Consider the following 19,688-nt stretch of genomic DNA (forward strand, 5'->3'; position numbering starts at 1 on the left):
GTCTTTTTTATTTTTTATTTTTTTTTAACTGTAAAGTGTTAAAAAAAAAAAAAAAAAAAGAAAACATTAAAGAAGTTTTTAGAACATGTTTCACTTCCTGCTCTATTCATTTTAGTAAGGGGCTTGAATGTGTTGGGCTATGAAAAGGTTTGGAAGGTTGGCTGTTTTCAGTGTTTCTTTATGTTTCAGTTGTATGTTTTCACTATCTATTGATCTAATATCCTTAGCCTTCTTACTGAAGTTTACCTTGAACACCTGTGACAATGCAGAAAACCTTGCAGGAATCCTAAAGAAGCTGTGCAGCATTTAAAGGTGTATTTCCTTTCTTGCAAGTGTTGAAAAGTAGTTTTTGAAATATCAGGATACAATATACTTTTGTAAATCGAAAGTGATTAAAGTCTGGTAAAGTAAAAGAAAACCATTGGTGAAGAAAGCCTTCAAATACTGATAACTAAATACAGATTTTTTTCCTTTACTGTTTATCTAAGGTTGGCACTCTATTTCTCTTTTTTTTCACTCTAAAATATGTTAAAATTCTTATTATTTGATGTACATTGTTTTTAAATACTTTTTTCTTTAGATCAGCAACTACCAACTTCTTTAGGAAACATTTGAAGTTGACAGCTTTATATAGTAATATTCTCACCTTTTCTCATTTTAAACCACATTTTGTTAAAACAATAGCCATGGGCTCTCTGTAAGTACTTCAGGTTTCTCCTGCATTTCCAACTAAAACTTACATGTTTAACATGTAAACTACTTTTTAATGCCTGTGTTTTTAAACATTGGCAGTTAGAGATTACACCTTGTTGGTTTTAGCTGCTTATTTCTTGGCCTCTACTTTGTCTGGGCTTTAGTTGACAGATCATAGCAACATAGACATTGATAGCGATCACAGTGGGACTTAACCTCGCAAGGCTTCCAACCAAAGAATGGGGACTGTTTTGGAGCTGTAAGTTGTCACAAAGTGGCTCAACGATTGTGACAAAAAAGTTGGAAATGGACATGACTTATTAATGTTTATTTGGAAAAAAGACAATAAAATGAACAGTTTTAACTATAAACTGAGAAGAGCCAAACCTGTGCAATACAGAATTAACCAATCTAAACCAAGCCATACCAAACCAACAAACAAGCAAAACCCAGGAGGACAACAGAGGTGAGAGATAACCCCAAAATCCCCCACGCGCAACCTAACAATTTCTTTATAGTATAGTATAGTTGATGACTACTGTGATCTAAATGATTGAGACACCCTAACAGCCGCTCAGCCAATCACCCAACACACCCATTCACAAAGAAAGTGCCAACAAAGGACACTGCACCAAAAATCCTGCAAAACAAAAGAACTTAGAAGTTGACCCTTTAACTGGACTTGACCAGTTACCTTCTTTAGCAACCCTGGTACCTGTGAAGCAACCAAAATATAAGACTCCAAGACTTGATGGCAACAGTCGACCAACAGGTCAACAGTTCAACTTAAGGAAAGTAACGACACAAACTGCTAGCAGCAACTATCATCCAAACCAACACCAAAAACTGTTTACACCAGAACCCGAATGACCCCACATCAAGCAGTCCAGAACAACAAGAAATTCAAATATCACAAAGTCATTAAGACATTCAAGTTACCAATAAAATATGGAGCCACACCCACAAAGATATCACCATCAGCATGGTCCAACATGTCACTGCTTTCAGTCATTAACACATGACTTTTCCAAAGCACGGTCCTGAAAATACAAATATTTCATTTAACTTTCATTTTTTTCATGATCTCCTTTTGTTGCTCAAAGCCTAGATATTTCATGCAGCATCACAGGAATTAAGGTTTTCTGTAAAACTGGAATCAAAATGGAAAAACAAGCTTCTAGATCATCCTTAAGAGGACCCAGTTCAAGTAACTTTAGTTTAAAAGACGCTTTCAATGGTTCTTTCAAATGCTTATCTATCACTCTCTGGTTGGACTTTTCTAAGACCTCCTTTGATTGCAAAGCAATAACTGTGTCTGGATCAGCATTTTCTTTTTATTTATCATCCTAAAGCTCAACTTATTTACTTAAATAGTAGCATCTATGAAACCTCTCCTCTAACTTTAATTCCCGCTAACAAATCTCCACCTTCGTCCTCATGCAGCACATGCAGCAGGTCTTTATGTACTGAAGCCTGATCGGCTGGAGATCCACTTGGCAAACTAGCTACTCCCCTGGGATCCAAGGATGTATTTCAAAGCATGCTTTAGCCTAATTTGGCTGTGAGGATACCATACTCCTTGCAGCAATCGTAAAGAGGAAGGCCGCTAAGCCTGCAGGGGGGGAATCCACTGTTTTCTAATTACAGCTTGCATTAAAAGAAAACTCACACCCAACAAACGATAAAGCTCAAGTCACAGACCTATAATCACCCCTAAAGCACCACAAGTCCTCTGGGGGAAAACAAAATACTGTAGCTAATCTACAAGTAGAAGACTCACCAAATCAATTTGATGACCAAATGTTTGATCCGCAACAGCACATCCAGATCACAGTCAGCCAACTCATTCAAGTAAATCGTGAACTGCAACAGCTGTTTAAATCTGTCCCTTGCTGATCATAATCAGCAAGGGACAGAATGGAGAAAAAAAAATGCAACATAGATCAACAAATTCAAGTGAAACACACCACCCCAAAAAATGACTACAAATTCAAATTATAGATATAAAAACCAAACAAAGCAACAGTTAAAAAAAAGAGAAAAAAAGCCTGCTAATCTCCAAATATCTCTAATTGTCACAAATTAAGTTAACAAAACTACACAAAGACCAATCCAACCAAGCTGAATGGAAACAAAGCAAGGAAAAAAAAAATCCTCCTTTATGCAACACATTAACTTTGCATCTCGTAGAGGTCCAAATGTTCTCAACTGTCTATTGACTCCAATTGACACACCTGCAGCAGCTCAGTCGGTCACCTCACAGGGTGGTAATAAAGCTGTTTTGCATTTTAGATGACAGATAATAGGTTTTATATATGTGTATATGTAACTTAAGTTTTTTTCTAGACTTGCTTTAACTCACTATGGCACCATATATAGACGGAGCTACTATTGTAACCCACAGAGATACTCAAATCAGGTTTTTATGGGTGAGATCACAATAATAATAACAAACACCAATACTGATGCAAAAAAACATAAGGAGTGTGCCAAACATACTGTAGTTTTAGACACAAATGCATGATTTAAACAGGAGCACAGTAGTTTGTGAAAATAATGCCTAGGAAATGTAGATGGCACTTTATGACATTCATGTGTACAGTTTAAAAAAAAAAGGCAGTTTTGGGATGATTTGTATTTTAAGGAAAGTCATTAAGCTGAGACATCTGCACATGTTTTACATTTATAGGAAGCCACTGTCGATATATATGAACCAGGAGACTATTCTGAGCTAGCAATCGTTATGCTCTACATGTTGAGATGTTGATCTAAATAAGGCAGGAGGTGAAGGGATTGTATTTTTATTCCGTAAATTACAGTTTAGGTCCTGTATCTCTCTCCAAAGTGTCAACCTTTATTTAGCTGCTTCTCTGATAAATGCAGTGTCACAATTTATTCCTAATGCTTGCAGTTGCCTGGCAATTTGCTTCCTTGATTAGCATGCATGCTGCATTTCCTTTTATGTTGTACAAAAAAGTTATTTGTCTGACTTTGTCCCTGATGACACTTAACTAAACGTTCCCCAATTCTTAATCTGCTTCATTGGAATTGCTAATTATGTTTAATGCAGATTCACAGATAATTATTCTCTCATTTATACTGTGAACTAATCTCATTTTCATGTCCATTTAGTCACCAATAATTGCTTCATGACAAAGACTGCAATCATTTATTTTCATAAAGGTTTGAACACATTTTAAATCATATAAAGGAATTGCTGCAAAACATCTTTATTATAACAGATAATGAGTTTGGATATAAATGAATACAGTGTAAATATTTCATTCAGATCTTCCACAGGTTGGTTTAAATGGCCTGTCTCTAAACTTCCTAAGAAGAGCATACATGATTTAGTGACACTTCGAATTGGATTTTCGGAAAACATGAATAGAGGGTATCTTTACAGCCCTCAATCAGAATCCTTTCCTGAGACTCTACCAGAATTGCAGGAATAACCCCCATGTTCATAGGAGTATTCAAAGAAAAAATGATTTAGAAAAATGATTTATATCATATTATGCTTAACCAAAATATGGTTTATTGATTCTATTAACTTTGTTTACATTACAACAGGCAAACTCTTCTCATTAGATGCAGCTATTGCTGACTACCTAAATGGACTAAACTTCTTTAGAAGGTTTGAGACACTCGAACCCTAGTCCTCCACCTAACCCTAACCCTATCCACCCCAGGAGAGGAGACACTCAACCTCACATAGTTGAAGTGTGGAAGATTCTGAGGAGAGTCAACCCGAGAAAGTCCCCAGGCCCCGATAACATACCTGGGTGGGTGTACAAGAAGTGTGCAGATCAGCTGGCTGGTGTCCTCACAGACATTTTTAACACCCCGCTGGACGGATCCATAGGGCCAGCATGCTTTAAGTCTGCAACCATCATTCCGGTCCCATATAGGCCTCTGGTCACCTCACTTAATGACTACCGGCCTGTTGTACTACCTCCTATCATAATGGAGTACTTTGAAAGTCTCCAGTCTCCCCCCAACATTCTACCTGTTCCAGTTCGCCTACTGTATCGACAGAACCGCTCCACTGAGGACGCCATCTCCTCTGCTCTCCACCTGAGCCTGGCAGACCTGGAGGAGAAGAACACCCACATGCAGATGCTGTTCCTGGATTTCAGTTCAGCTTCAACACCATCATCCCACAGCATCTGATAGAAAAACTGGAACATCTGGGCTTCAATACACCCCTCTGCAGTTGGCTGTTGGACTTCCATACAACCACACATTAGTCAGTCTGAGTCGGACAGAACACCTCTGATGTCATCACCTTAAGCACAGGCTCCCCTCAGGGCTGCGTCCTGAGCCCGCTGCTGACACATGACTGCGTCAGGTCCCCAGGATCACCAATCACATCGTGAAGTTTGCAGACGACACCACGGTGGTGGGACTCATCAGAGACGACAACGACCTGAACTACAGAGAGGAGCTGGAGCAGCTGGTGGACTGGTGCAGAGATAATAGCCTGATCCTGAACGTGGAGAAGACGAAGGAGACACTTGTCGACTTCACGAAGAACCGGCCTAACCACGCTCCACTGCTCATTAACAGCTCAGCTGTAGAGGTAGTTAGCAGCACCAAATTTGTGGGGTTGCACATCGAAAACAACCTTACCTGGACTGTAAACACTGCCTCACTGGTCAAACGGGCACAAAAGAGCATATCATTCCTGTGGAGGATGAGGATGAGGATGAGGATAGCCCACCTGCCCCCACCCATCCCCACCACCTTCTACAGAAGCACAATAGTGAGCGTTCTGACCAGCTGTCTCACTGTGTGGTGTGGAGGCTGCAGCGCCTCAGACTGAAGAAGGTGAGAAGAGCAGAGAAGATCTACTGTTCTCCCACACCCCTTACATCCCCACCATGGACAGTTCTCCCTGCTGCCCCTCTGGAAACGGGCTTCGCAGCATTCAATGCAGGACCAGCAGATTCCGAAACTACTTCTTCCCCACTGTCATCAGACAGCTGAACTGTTAAGAAAGCTCAAAATCATGTCACAGACTCTCGTCACTCTGACAACACCACCAAAACACTGCATAATTCCACCATATATGTCTAATATGTTTTTTTTTGCATCATGTTTTTTCCTCCATACTCTTTATATTTGATCACTGCTGCACTTTAAGAAATGGAAATGTCATGAAAGTTGTACAAAAAGAAATTTCATTTTTATACACTTTGCGTATACAAAATGACAATAAAAGTTGTTTAAGTCTAGGTTTCTGTTGCTGACCAGGTTTTTACATGTTTTCACTGTTATTTTGATGGAAAAGGATATATATTTTCTTATAAACTCCAAAGTTTTTGTTTCGTTTGAAGCCCTACTTTACATCAACCTAGTGTTAAAGTCCCTTCATAGATTCAACTTTGGGGCCTGAATGGGCCAAACCAAATTCTCCTTACACAACGTACACCAAAGTATGGAGAAATAAAATTCAGAAAGAAAGGTGCCTTCCAATAGAGGGATGACCATGACCATTATCTGAACTACAGAAAAAGCTTGCAGTGTGCAGACAAGTAAGCAGCTTGTAACAGGAAAAAGCCCCCCCCAAAAAATCTATCAAAATCTCCAAGCTCCAACAAACTGTTCTTTTTTTAAGAAGGCTCCTTGTGATATGCTCACAAAATATAAAATGTTGCCAGTTATGTCCTATGAGCATTAAGTGTATTTATCATGAATATGCCAGTATATACTTCAACAAAGTATTTTAATTTACATTCCAAGATTTGTTGATTTATTACACAAAATATGTTCTGAGGTTATTATTTTTTTTTAAGTACTGTATATGGGCAGCTTTCGATTTTGAGGTCAATATGTCCCCTAATTCTGAAGAACTTAATATGTCCGTTTCCTCATTAATCTCAAGTTCTGTTATCATCCTGGCGTTGAATGTAATGTGATGGCCAAGATGTGAATTAAGTATTGCAAAACAGAACGTGTCAAATAAAACTCTGCAGCATATATTTCTCATAAAGTGACAATGTTTAAAAATGAATAAAATAAGGTTAATTTAAAAAGCTGATACCATATTTTCCAGACAATAGGTAAAACAGTAATTCATTTTTAACACTGCATTTCAATATAAACGCATCTACTCTCTAACATACGTTAAGTTTTTTAATGATTGTAATCAAAAATGGACCACAGACTGATGCAGCCATTGCCGTGCTTAGCCATAGGGTGTTACATGAATATCCTTGTCGAAACGGTTTAATCATTTTTGTAGTTTAAAATGTTTATGAAATAGTGTAGAAGTTGTTTCAAAATGTGTAAAAAAAAAAACATAATTGGGCTTTCTGCAATGGCAGAATTTTTCAACATTTTCCAAGCAAAAGTTAAACCAGAATTTTCTGAAATAGTTAGGATACTGTAAATTCATAACTTCTACATGGAAGCTTACTTTTGCAAAAATCCATAATAATCATTTTAACACCTTTACACTTTTGGCTGTGTTCACATGGATTTTGGGGAAGCTTAAAGAGGTATGACATATTTTTTTAAATATATTTTCCAGATCTATATAAGCATGGAGAAACGGAATAAAGAATGATACTTCAATAATCTAAATATTAGATCCCTCCCACTGTATATCCATTAGTTTGTCCCTCTATCAATCTACCATTGAATGAACTTCCAATCTCTCTTTCCTTCACAATTATACTTAAAACTTGGTGAGAACTCTCAAAGCTTTAGTCTAAAAATCTAAATGTGTAGGAATCCTACATTTTGCGATAGAGGGACTCCCTCAAACTTTGGTTATGAGGTAGATTCTGGCCTTTCTTCTGAGCATTTCGTCCCAAACCGTTCAGTGCAGCACACATAGCCAACATAACCCACTGTGCCAGCTGGCAGGCAGTTGGCAACCCATTTCAGGATTAACTGGTACTAGTATGCTGGCCTATAAATAGAGTCTACCAACTGCTTCAGGAAATGAACCATGATGGAGCCTCCCAAAGGCCTGCGAACAGGATGTGCTTTTTATCCTCTCCCCCTCTGCATGGATTTATCACTGCGTACATCTGTGAGTTCCATGATATTCATTACCGACTTTCTCAGGGAAGCCTACAAAAGGATGCACATTGCAAAACTCCTGCTCTTGTGCTTCAGTGGTCTATATATACGTGTGTATAAATGCCCTGCATGATTGGAGCCAAAGCCAATTTACTTCACAGCGGATTTTCAGAGCCGTTGTTCTGCAGCCTCTGTGCAGCTCTCACAATGGTGAAAGGCATTGTTTCTCTCAAGCACTTACCCTAAGCATTGATCTTCTGTAGGCTGAACAGACTATTTGCTTTGTATGTTTGCCTGCTCTTTCACTTTTGATGCGCTCCCAGGATTGATTCTGGCAATGCAGTCATTATCTGTGCTCTGGGGGGGCAGTTTAGACACAACCTCTGGATGGAGCACACAAGCATAAAAAAAATGGTTAATGACAAGAATTTGTGGTAAAAATAAATGAACTACTGTATAGAAACTATACAAAAGCTTTGTGTTTTGAAAGCAGGAAAAAGGTATGGGTTATGTTTCTTGCTTACATTCAACATTTCCTTCATTGGCTGTTGGTTGTTTTGTCAAACTTTAGGAAACAACTTTATTAGGTTTTAATGCAATTTGAAATGTCTGCTATGGTAATGCATTTTAAAAGTAAGCTGTTTGTCTCTGTACTGGATATGGTCTTGTAATGTAATTAACCATACTTCCAAATGGAATGCTTATATAACTCTTTTTTTTTTTTAACCCCCTTAGTATATCGGTGGATGAAATCAAAGCTAAAGTGGTGCTTGTCCATGATGAGAAGCGGGTTCTCTCTGAGGATGAAGCACTGGTGAGTTATTTCTAAAGTACAGTAATAAAGTCTTCTTGAAGGTCTTTTAGGACATGTTTTGGTTAACTTTTTGGATAGGCTACTTAGGTTTCGACTGTTGTTTTTATTATTTTTCTGCAGTAAAACTGTGTGCTTTCTTTTGTTAAAAAATAAAATAAAATACTAATTATTTTACACGGCTGTGCATTTCACATTTCAGCCTTTTTCTCAGTGGTTATAAGGAAATACATCTTTTCAATATCTGTTACCACGTAAAACAGGTGGGAAAAGGTTAAGCAGTAATAAGAATAAAATCCCACTGATTCTATATAACTGTATAGTCTATGCTATATGCACCTAAGGCTACAAAAACACACCTCTTATTGATGATGGTGTTCTCAAAGCTAGAGCAGCCAATAAATATTTACTTAACCGTTTTTGATTAAATTGACAACTAATCTCTATATAAATATTTACTTTAAAATTATGTGGGATGGATTGCAAGTTACAACATGAAAAAAATATAGAAGCCCTTATTTTGTTCATTTATTATTAAATCAGATTAAACTTTTCATATTTCGAATCAGTTGTTATACAAAAAGTATTTTTATTTGCTAAATACTAAATATAGCGGATTTTATCAATGACCTTTTTTGAAGAGGGAGGTTTTTAGTAACCAACATCAGAATGTCTTCTAACGCCTTAATGTGTCATGGCTGTAAGCACCTGAAGTAATTCACAAAGTCTGAGTTAAATGGTGGCAAATCTTAAAAATGCATTTAAGGTATACAGTTTATGTATTCATCCGCTTCAATAATCAGTTGGCTAGAGGTGCCTAATACAGATTTTCAAACAGTCTTAAACCAATATAAACAGCATTGAAATTTCTTGTCATTATGATTTCAGGAACAAGACAGGTTCTGTGTTTCAGAGATTAACGCGTTTTGACATGAGAACAATAACCGTAGAACAAAAGCAAAATTCCTTGTAATGCTGCTAAAGCTGTGAAGAGAGTGTCAATATTAACAGTGAAATTAAACCTGTATCTTTCTTGGCTGAAATGCCGCTCAGTGAGGAAGAAGCCAGTACACACTCACATACTTACAACTACCGTAAAGAATGAAAAAATGAATTAATTTTAAAAAAGCCACATTACACCTGGAGAAAAATCAAGCGGGATACTTCAGTTTTAAAGAAATTTGCAAGTCAGATAGAAAACATTGAGTTGAACTTGAAGCCGAAACCGGTAGAAAATGAAGTGTTTCACCCTGATGTCCACAGATAAATTTGGTTGAAAAAGAGAAAATCTTTTAAGCTAAAGATAACCGTTGTAACATAATGGGGTGGCGGTGTGTTGCACCACATATATTGCACAATAAAGACAGAACATTATGTATATGGAAATACTGAGGCAAGGAAATCAAAGTTTAGGTTCAATGGGCTTTTAGAGTCTGAAAAAACACATTGTATCAAAAGTTTTTATTTATTTATCCAGATTTTCTTTTTGTAAAAACAATAAAGGACTAGAGGGCTCATGTTTTATAGCCGTCATCACAAAGCTCTGATCTAAGTCCTGTAGAGAATGGATGGACATGAAAAGGTGGATGTTGGTAAAGTGGCTTACAAACCTGACTCAGTTTCATTGTCTGGAGGAAATGGCTAAACACCAACTAAATGGTATTAAGGAAAGTAGATCAAACTGAACAGCTCTTAAATAGAATAAAAGAATAATAATTCTGGAAAAATTAGCTGACATCTGCATTCAAATATCTGGTTTGAAATGCATGTGGGTATGAAATAGTTTGTTTACAGGTAAGATATGGAAATACAGAGTAACATAATAGCTCCTTGGTACCAGCTGGCTAAAGGAGGAACTGATCAGAAGCCTTGTTTAAGCAAAATCTTGTAAACAAAAATGCTTTTGTAAAACCGAGGTTGTGTTTTTGTAGGATGTTGTTTTTTATTTATTTTATATAAAAACAAAACTGAAGTATCTTTCAGGGTAGATTATCCAACCCCTCTAGTATCCAGCTGCCTTGATGGAGGATTATTGTAGATGTGGTTTTAGAAAATGTATCTTCAGTGGGTTTGTTTACCTTGTCTTTCTTTTAGAGGCCCAAGGATGGTTTAAAGTGGGAGTGATTCAAAATTACAAGCTGAGTTTTTAAAAATGTTTTTTTCTCATTTGATTCTGGTTACCGTTTTTGGAGTTTTCTTTATTTGTACAAGTAGATTCTCTTTTTACTTTTTTCAACTCCCTCGAGCTGTTTTCGTATGAGAATGTGGATGTTTGGTTCACATAATAAGACTTTTTGATCCTTCTTTCACAAGACGTACATATCAAGATAACCGTGTGCAAACAAAAATTGTTAAAAAGTGCTCTTTCTTTCCTTATTTTATTTTCCTTTGTAAATTAACCTGTACATGATGCCCCCCCTCCAACCCACACACACAAACACAAGTTTGTATTTCTATCCATGTTAAGACATTACATTGACTCAGATTCATTTTAGTTATTACATGCTGAACCCTGACATGTATCCTAACTATTATCACATAATTCTAACAATAACTCTAATTTAAAGTTAATTCCCACCTTGCCTCTAAACTGACTCTATAACAATAAAAATGTGGGTCTACCACATTAGGATCAGTCTTTGGTCTGCAAAGGGTTAGTAAATTTACCAAAAACAATCCTAAATAGGAAACATAAACAAGTACATACAGACAGTTATATTTTACTATCCTTGTTGGGACTTTCCATTGACGTCAACTCGTTTATAACCTATTTCTACAGCCTTACCCGGACCCTAAATCTAAACACCACAGGTTCATACCTAACCCTAACCTAAACCCAATTCCTACCTTAGTCATAAACCTAACACCTAACCCTAAAGCGGCAATTGTAGCCATTGATGGCAGTCTGTCCCCACGATGTGCTGTGATTTTTGGAAAACCCACAATGTATGAAATACACCCACAAAACAAAGAAGCTTCTGAGCTCTGATTTGCATGAAAGATTGAAAGATGAGAACAAACTGTCTCCGTTACATTTTCCTGGTTAATGAGAAGACATTCTCAGTGAATTCAGCTGCATCTGAAGAGGATGAATTAGTGTAAAGATTCATGAATATGAAAATGTGTGCTTAACTGCAACCACGGCGAAGTGTAATCATGCTAAGCTAATTAAACGGGCAGCCGTTAAACAAGCAATTTACATTAAAACTGGCGAGGGGCTCTGTGTACTAGGACCTCCAATCAAAGTTGGGGTCTTAAGAAGTTATATCCTCAGAAGATGTTTATTTAAAAGGTTTTTTGACAATGTTTAGAGAATAAGGCCTGGTCATTTTCCTGCAACTGGTGGGGATGCAGTATTGCATCAATGGGTTACAAAGGATAGGAGGAATGTTGGTTAATTTATGAGTATATGTTTAAAATATAGCTATAACAAAATTAAATTCATTTTAGTTTATTGATATAGTGCCAATTCACAACGCATGTCATTTCAAGACACTTTACAGAGCCAACTGTAAACATCATACAGTCAAAGTGATTCAAAGTTTTCTATCTAAGGAAAACCAGCTGATTGCATCAACTTATTGACTCGAAGGCAATCCTTCACACTAAGCATGCTTCTAGTGACAGTGGAGAGGAAAAACTCCCTTTTAAAAGGAAGAAACCTCCACCAGAACTAGGCTCAGTGTAAGCGACCATCTGGGGTTCAAGGAGACAGAAGCAGACATACAGAAATACATCACTGTAGTGCTAAATAGCTTAAATTTCCCTTACTAATCAACTTCTTTCCTTTGACACAACTCCTCTAAAAATGTACATCGATATGACCCAGGCTTTCTTTTTTTCATTTCAGCAATTTTGAGTAAGCAGACATTACCGCCAGATTAACATTGTCTATAAACAGGCAGCAAGTAGCATGTGTTCAGCTTGATGTAGTGTAATAATGAGAGTGAACTAAATGACAGTGGCCTGTGAAAACAATAAACTTTAATAATCATAAACAACTCTTTAGTAAAAAATCTAATTAAAATATTACCAAAAAGCAGTGATTACTACAAAAAAATGATAAGAGTTTGAGCTGTTTTGTATAGTAGTACTAATGTTCATTTTAAGATGGTACCTGATCAATGAAAACATCCTAGAAATATACGAAATGTTTTAAGGTTTGTTTTTTCTCCAGTCCAAACCTATTTGATAGTTTCACTTGTATTCTGTTAAAAGCAGGTTTAAGATAAAAGGCAAACATGTAGCTCTGTTGTAGAAATGACAAATTCTAAAAACCCTTAAAACCTGAGTTAAATTACTGTGCCAGCCTTGGCCTGGCATGCATTGACATACCGTACTGGTACACTGGTAGGGTACTTGCAGTTAGTTGTGGCGTTCAGGTTGGCATTAACATAGGGTCAACTGGTTATATACTTCCGTACTGCCCCTGTATTTTCAGAGAATACCATACCAGTTTCAGCATTAAGTATAAACCCCTGCAGCGCTTCTTCAGGCTTGTGAGCCATGTGCGGAGACCTGCGCAGCCTCGCAACTACACCTCGACTAAACAGCTCACAACAGCAGGCAGGCAAGACTGTTACTGTAACATTGTTGAAATCTTAGACGGCAAAAGGTGTTCCTTCAAACCCTCCCAAACCTATTTAAAGAACTGAAAAAATAATCCTTTGATGGGCACTTCTGGTGTACTGAGGTTACTTTTTGAAAATCTGCATGAGCCAATTGGTGTCACCTGACTCCCATTTTGAGCTCTTAGTCAATCACAGAAGAAGTAGCAACAGCTGTGATTATAATATTTGTTTTACAACTAGCGGAGTTAAATAATAAATCCATCTCTTACCAGATCTGGTCGGGATGAACACGCAGACATCTTCCCATCCATAGAGGCAAACATTTCGTCCTTTTGCTCGTTTTTCAAAAAAGAAATAGAGGGCATTCCAGCTAAAACTGGCGCAGCCATGTTTTTTTTTACCTTCCCTCTGCCTTCTAGTTGACGTCATGCAAGTCACTGCGTTTCATTGGTCCGAAACATTCCTGTATTCACGGCTAAAGCATCCGTTGGCTTCTGGAAAGATGTATTTTTGGGAGTTTGTGAATTCAGGAATTTCATGATAAATTACCTTGCTTACAAGATAACATTTGACTGTGCTGCTTTTAGATACTGCAGACAAGTAATTTGCGCAATAAAGGCAAAGAAGAACTAATAGTGGCTCTACTTGTTTTTTTTGTGTTTTTTTTCTTTGTGCCTTTGCAGAAAATAGTTATTAGTTTTCACTTGTGCTGGATTGAACGTGATAAGCATTCCCTCTTTGCACTAACAAGCGGCGATCATATTCTTCTCTTTTCTGCTACATGATTCAATTTGGCTCATTTTCGATTTTCTTTTTTATTAGTTTTCCCACTGTTTTTCTCCTTTCACCTATAAGAAGCTTTGGCCTCCCCTGAAAATTCACTTTCCACTTCAGCGGCCCAGATAATTCAAGGAGGATTTTCGGGAGAACAATTTGATGATCAAAGGGAAGCTGGATCCTCAGCAGGGAAAAGGCGTATTTTGAAGTGGCTCTCTTTGTCTGTTTAACACTATTTTAAAGCCTTTCATTACTGTAGAAACCCCCGCTAACAACGGGTTACTTTAGTTTAAATAATAAGTGGAATCCAAATAGGGAAAGAAGTTGAAGGAGAGACGTCATTTCATAAAAGAAACTTAACGTTTTTGCAGATTGAACTTTTGACTGCACTTTCTTCTACCAATAATAGTACAATACCTTCTCAGGACCATCGATGTGTGACTCAACTCGATCTGCAGCAACGTCTCCAAGAGCAGGAAATTGCTTTCTCTCAGCCTGTACCCGTTTTGTGCCTAGGTGTATTTCACTTATCCGTCTTCTAGCTGCTCGCCTACCTCTAGAGCCGTCTACTCATTCTACCACAAACACCGATTTTGAGAATATTGCATGTCTTTTCTTTTTTCATTGGAACACGAGAACGGAAGTAATCCTCAGATTAAAAAAAGGCAGCTGTGCTGTTCGTGCACATTTAATGTTGATAAGACAAGAGAAAACTTGAGGGAATTATACTTTTGCTGGTGTGTAAGTGAGGGACAGGTTCTCTACAACAGCTTAAAGAGAGATTTCTTGCTTCCGAAATGTAAAATACTTTATTTTAGGGTCTCATATTTAAATGATAAAGGCTTACTTTTAGGTTTTTTTTAAAGCTATAAATTAGAACTGTGTTTTCTAGTGTCATTTACAAGGCAATAATGCATAAAGCTGCATTTTAAAGCACTCAAACATGACTTCTTTTATAAACTACATTACTTTATTGTATGGCCATTGTAGAGTGGACATGTCTTTTGTTTTTCTTTGCGCAAAAATTAACCAAATAGGTAATCTTTGCATTTTACCAACAGAATCCTAGCTTCAACCCAATCTGTGGAGCAAGCTAAAGATTAGGGTGATTGCAAAGAGGACGCTCATTATCAAAGATAATTTATGAAGTACCACTGGCCTGATTGCTGTAATGAAAATGATAATTATTCATTAGGGCATAAATTGTTTTCAAAAGACCAATCAAAGAATGCTTAATCTTTTTTTCTCCAAAGTTAATTTGCATCTTGTATTGTCTTATTATTTTCTCAGTGATGTCTTCCTTTTTTATTTCAGAAACCGAATTCTTGCTTTTAGGATTTAAATCCTAAATCTATAAGAGGTAGGAATAGTTTCAGGCTTATCTGTGTAACAACAATTTAAAAAAGCATTTACCTGATTTATTAAGCAGAATCCATAACCCTGGTGGACTTTGTTTTATTAGCACCCAAATTGGCTTTGTCTCACAGACTGTAATGTAAACACGTGTTTTAGAACAGATGTTGCTCACTGCCACTTTCTCTCCTGTATTTCTTCCTAGCATAGGAAATGTGAAACCCTATTAATTATAATTGATTTTTTGCTTATAATTTTGTCTCGTTTCGGGGATTTTGTGCATTTCAATTTCATAGTTGACCGTATTTGGAAGGACTATATGCTGCACTTGTTGTCAGAGGTGTTATGATGTACCCTTTCTTTAGGGGTTGTTTTGTTTGCAAAGCTGATAAAAGCTTCATAAGTTGATGGGATGATGGTGGCTTTCCTTGCTGTAGCAGTTTTGATCTTTATCTAAAAGGAGTCTTGTACTATAGGACATGTGATGGTGATTATGATTTAATTCTTATGCTCTTTGGGAACATTTGGTCTGTGGTCTATATTCTAAGCTGTGCTAACTGTTATTTAAGTACCTAAAAAATAAAAAATAAAATATTAAAACGGGCATTTATTGTATCAGATATTGTTGTTCCAAAAAAAAAACAAAAAACTTCTTATTGTAACAAAGATTTGGATTTATTGTACTGACAGCCCATCTGTCCATTCATCCACACATTTGTTGTAGAATATGTAAACATTTTCTTAGATTAAGAAAAAGAACCTGTGGAAATTCATAAAAAAGGATGAATTCTCTGAACGTTCAACAAATTTTTATAAGCTAAATTGCAGATAACAAAAATAGGAAACATATTTTGTGCTTCTTATCCGATATCAAAAGCCCTGCATAAGCTCTATCCCCACTCTTGACATTCCGCTGTCACGGTGACAGCTCGACAGCATCCAACAGAGTCCCAGAGCACCCGCCACACAAACAGACCCATCATGAGTTTACCTTTCCACCTTGGCAAGAACGCTCTCCTAATTCTCCCTTCAACATCAAACGCCCAAAAACCATGTTTCTCTTCCCGCTCCTCGTCACTGCTGACCAAGGTCAGGCTCTGCTGACCAGCTCCTTGCACCATCTGTCTGAGCTGTTTGACATTTGGCCCTGGGTTGAGCTGTAATTTCACCTCAGAGGGGTCCTGACATGTATGCATTCTGTTTGCTGCAATTTATATCAAGAGATTTTATCACTACAGTGAATGGAAAGCTATGCCTTTTTTTAAATGTAAGGGTGGTGCAAGCAATACATACAATATGGAAAAAAAGTTACTGTAACATTTAATTTCCCTTTAGGGATTTATAAAGTCTTTTTAATTAATTAAATTGAATATTGAATGTTAATGCTTTGCAATTATTTTTTAATAACCTTTTTCCGACTGTTTATCTGCTCTGTTTCTGGTTAAATGAACCTAAAAGAGAAGAGACCCTCTAAAAAGGCAAGTGTTCTTGTGCATGGTGGTTGTTGATGTCTCAACAGCCAACAGAGGGGGGCAGCAGCCTTCTAAGTCAAACATAAGCTGCTGTAATGGGAAATGGAAAGTCACATTCACAGGTCATTTAATCTCTTTGTGTTGTCATGGGCTGGGCTTCTGTAGCTGCTTGTCTACCACACACACACTCACAAAAACACAAACATCGCTCTTGTTCGGGAAAATTCTCCTTCGCTTGCGAGATGTATTTATGAGACTATTATTTTTTTTGTTTTATACAGCGGGTTGGATGGCTGGTTTCATAAGCCTGCAGTGATTCTAAGATTAAATGTGGGCTCTCAGGAGATTCTTGGCCCTGTATATGATTACTGTTTAACAGTGTTTTTTTTATATTGTTTGAATGGAGTGTATGTGTTTCAGTTTTTTTTTTTCCCTCTTACAGTACCTTCAAAGTTTAATATCTGCCCATATACACAGAGCAGTGCAACCTGTTCACATTTTGAACGTTTTCATATTGTTTTTGAACCTCAAACTCTCATGTACTTTCCTTTATTACTTATAGACCACCTCAGAGTAGCACACAAATGTCACCTGAATAAAACAGCATGGTTTACCAGCTTGAACAGCAATACTTAGCTGCACTATGCAAAAGTAAAAGCACAGAATTTAATCTAGTGCATTATAGGTAAAACGATCACCCAAAGCACTATCCACTCAATTCACATTCCCCCAGTCACACTCATAACTAGAGATAGGCCAATACATCAGCCAGTCCTCATGTTTGGCCCATATTGGATGTTTTTTTTCTTGTAATTGCATCAGCCGATACGTGCATTCATTAGCGGATTCAATAGAATAGAATAGAAAAGAAAAGGAAATCCCTTGATCGTCCCACAAAGGGGAAATTGTGGTGTTTACAGCAGCAAAAGATTATACTTGAAGTGGTCACATAATGTGCACCTTAGAAAGTGTTTAAAAATAACAATAACAATAGTAAAATCAAATCAAATGAAGTCTTGTACTGTGCAGTGTTTTTACTATATAAATACTCTATTTATACTGTATTTGGAGAATTAAAAAAACAATAACAACTGTGGACATTTTTACAGTAATGGATACATGAAAAATAGCCGCAACACCAGAGATGTGGAAAAAAAAAACAACAGCAGCATGTTATTAACTGACTAAGACAGAAAATGTGCAAAAATCAGCATGAATGTAAGAAATTATTGAGGTTGTTGGGAACAATGGTCATTATTAAGTCTTAGAGCTGCTAGGAGGAAGGATCTGTGATAAAGCTCCCCGGTGCACTAGGGTGCAGCAGTCTGTCACTAAAAGAGCGTTCTAGTTTAGCAACAGCTGAATGCATGGGTGAGATCATTTCCATTGGCTATCCATCGTTAGATTTGTTAATACTTTTTTCTCCTTTAAATTTCGACTAAAAACTGTTAGAATAACAACTGTTATCATTGTGTAACATTTAGCATGTAAATGGAGGGGGGAAAAAAGCAATGTCGGCTTCAAAATATCAACCCAAAAGAATCAGCAGCACATGCAGCGATTTGTTAAACCTGTCACAAACATTCACACATTCAAGGGCGGATAGATATGTTGGGGTTAAGGGCAATGTTCATTACAATTTGAACATGTAAAAGAGAAATGTAGAATTGAACCCAAAACATTCTGATTACAAGGCCGCTAAGTAATTCCCACTAAGCCACAGTTGCCTGCCATTGTGACATTCTATTCAGCCCTATTTACCTCTAAAAATGTTTTAAGTCCCCTAACAATTCAATTCACTCCATGTACGTATGTATAAGTAAATTTTAGTATAAACCCATAAAAACACCTGGTTTAAGCTGTTGTTGCAATTCCCACCAGAATGTAATTATTTTGTCCATTTTAATCACAATTCGGCCAATCGTGGAAAAAGTATCTAAAAAGGAATAAAATGAGCCAATAGCATTCTCACGTTGAAATCATGATACGATTTATTCGCACAAATTCTTTTAAAACTGTACCAATTTCAGGTGGAAATCTAACTACACACATATAAGACCAGATTTCTTAATTGTTTTTGATGTTTTTGTTCTGTTTACTTGTTGTTTATTAAGTATAAATTATGGGTGTTTATCCCTCTTAAAACATATTATTTTAAAAGCCAATTTAGGAGTTATCTGATATTATAACTTTTATTTGAAATATTTTGTCCCTATAGAGGTTTAGAATTTCATATAAATGGAGAACAGGAGCAGATGCCTTCAAACACCAGGTTATGTAAGTTAATTACTTAGTTGAAAGTGTTAGCACTTGTGAAAAACAACAGAGCTCAACAGTTCCATATTCTAATACTTTACATACATTATTAGCAAAATACTATTAAATCAAAAACTTGATGAGGTTATTGGTAAGTTATCAGGATATTTGCTTTCTTCTTTTTGTTGTTGTTGTTTTACCTGCTGCCCCTCTCTTTAATTGTACACTAGCCATCTCCATGTCCTCCCTGACTATTTCCAGGAATCTTATCAGGGGTTTTCCTCTCTCTCACACCCAACAGCTTCATCGCGAATATCCTCCTTTCAGATTTTTCACTATCTCTTTTAAGAACATGTCGAAACCATCTCCTCCTTCCCTCTGTAACTTTATCTCCAAACCACCCATCCTTAGCTGTTCCTCTGATCTACTCATTTCTAATCCTGTCCATCCTGGTCACTCCAAATAAAAATCTCAGCATCTTGAACTGCTACATCCAATTCTGCCCTCTGAGATTCAGACTAATCGGCTGTTTTCTTATGTTAAAACAAAGTTTCTTTTAATACATCCTTAATGTTTTAGTCTTAAATTTTGCCATAACCCCTGCTAGCTACACAGCAATAAAGTGAAAGACTCTTTTCATATGAGACAATCACCCCAAACACATTTTTCCCAAGCTGAAGTATAGTGCTGGCAGTATGCTGCTGTGAAAACGCTTTCCTTCAG

The 19,688-nt window shown here is 36.9% G+C and overlaps 1 protein-coding gene across 2 annotated transcripts in view; it reads left to right on the forward strand.

Annotated features, from left to right (window-relative positions):
- The window catches only part of LOC107086906 (glucosidase 2 subunit beta-like), a 220,645-nt gene that overhangs the window by 36,852 nt on the left and 164,105 nt on the right, over positions 1-19,688 (forward strand). For both annotated transcript variants that reach the window (XM_015378178.1, XM_015378179.1), the window contains exon 8: positions 8,461-8,539. In XM_015378178.1, coding sequence (XP_015233664.1) covers positions 8,461-8,539 — 79 coding nt within the window. The remainder of the gene's footprint in view (positions 1-8,460; positions 8,540-19,688) is intronic.

This window comes from Cyprinodon variegatus, unplaced genomic scaffold (assembly GCF_000732505.1).
Source record: "Cyprinodon variegatus isolate N-32 unplaced genomic scaffold, C_variegatus-1.0 Scaffold166, whole genome shotgun sequence".
Taxonomy (NCBI): domain Eukaryota; kingdom Metazoa; phylum Chordata; class Actinopteri; order Cyprinodontiformes; family Cyprinodontidae; genus Cyprinodon; species Cyprinodon variegatus.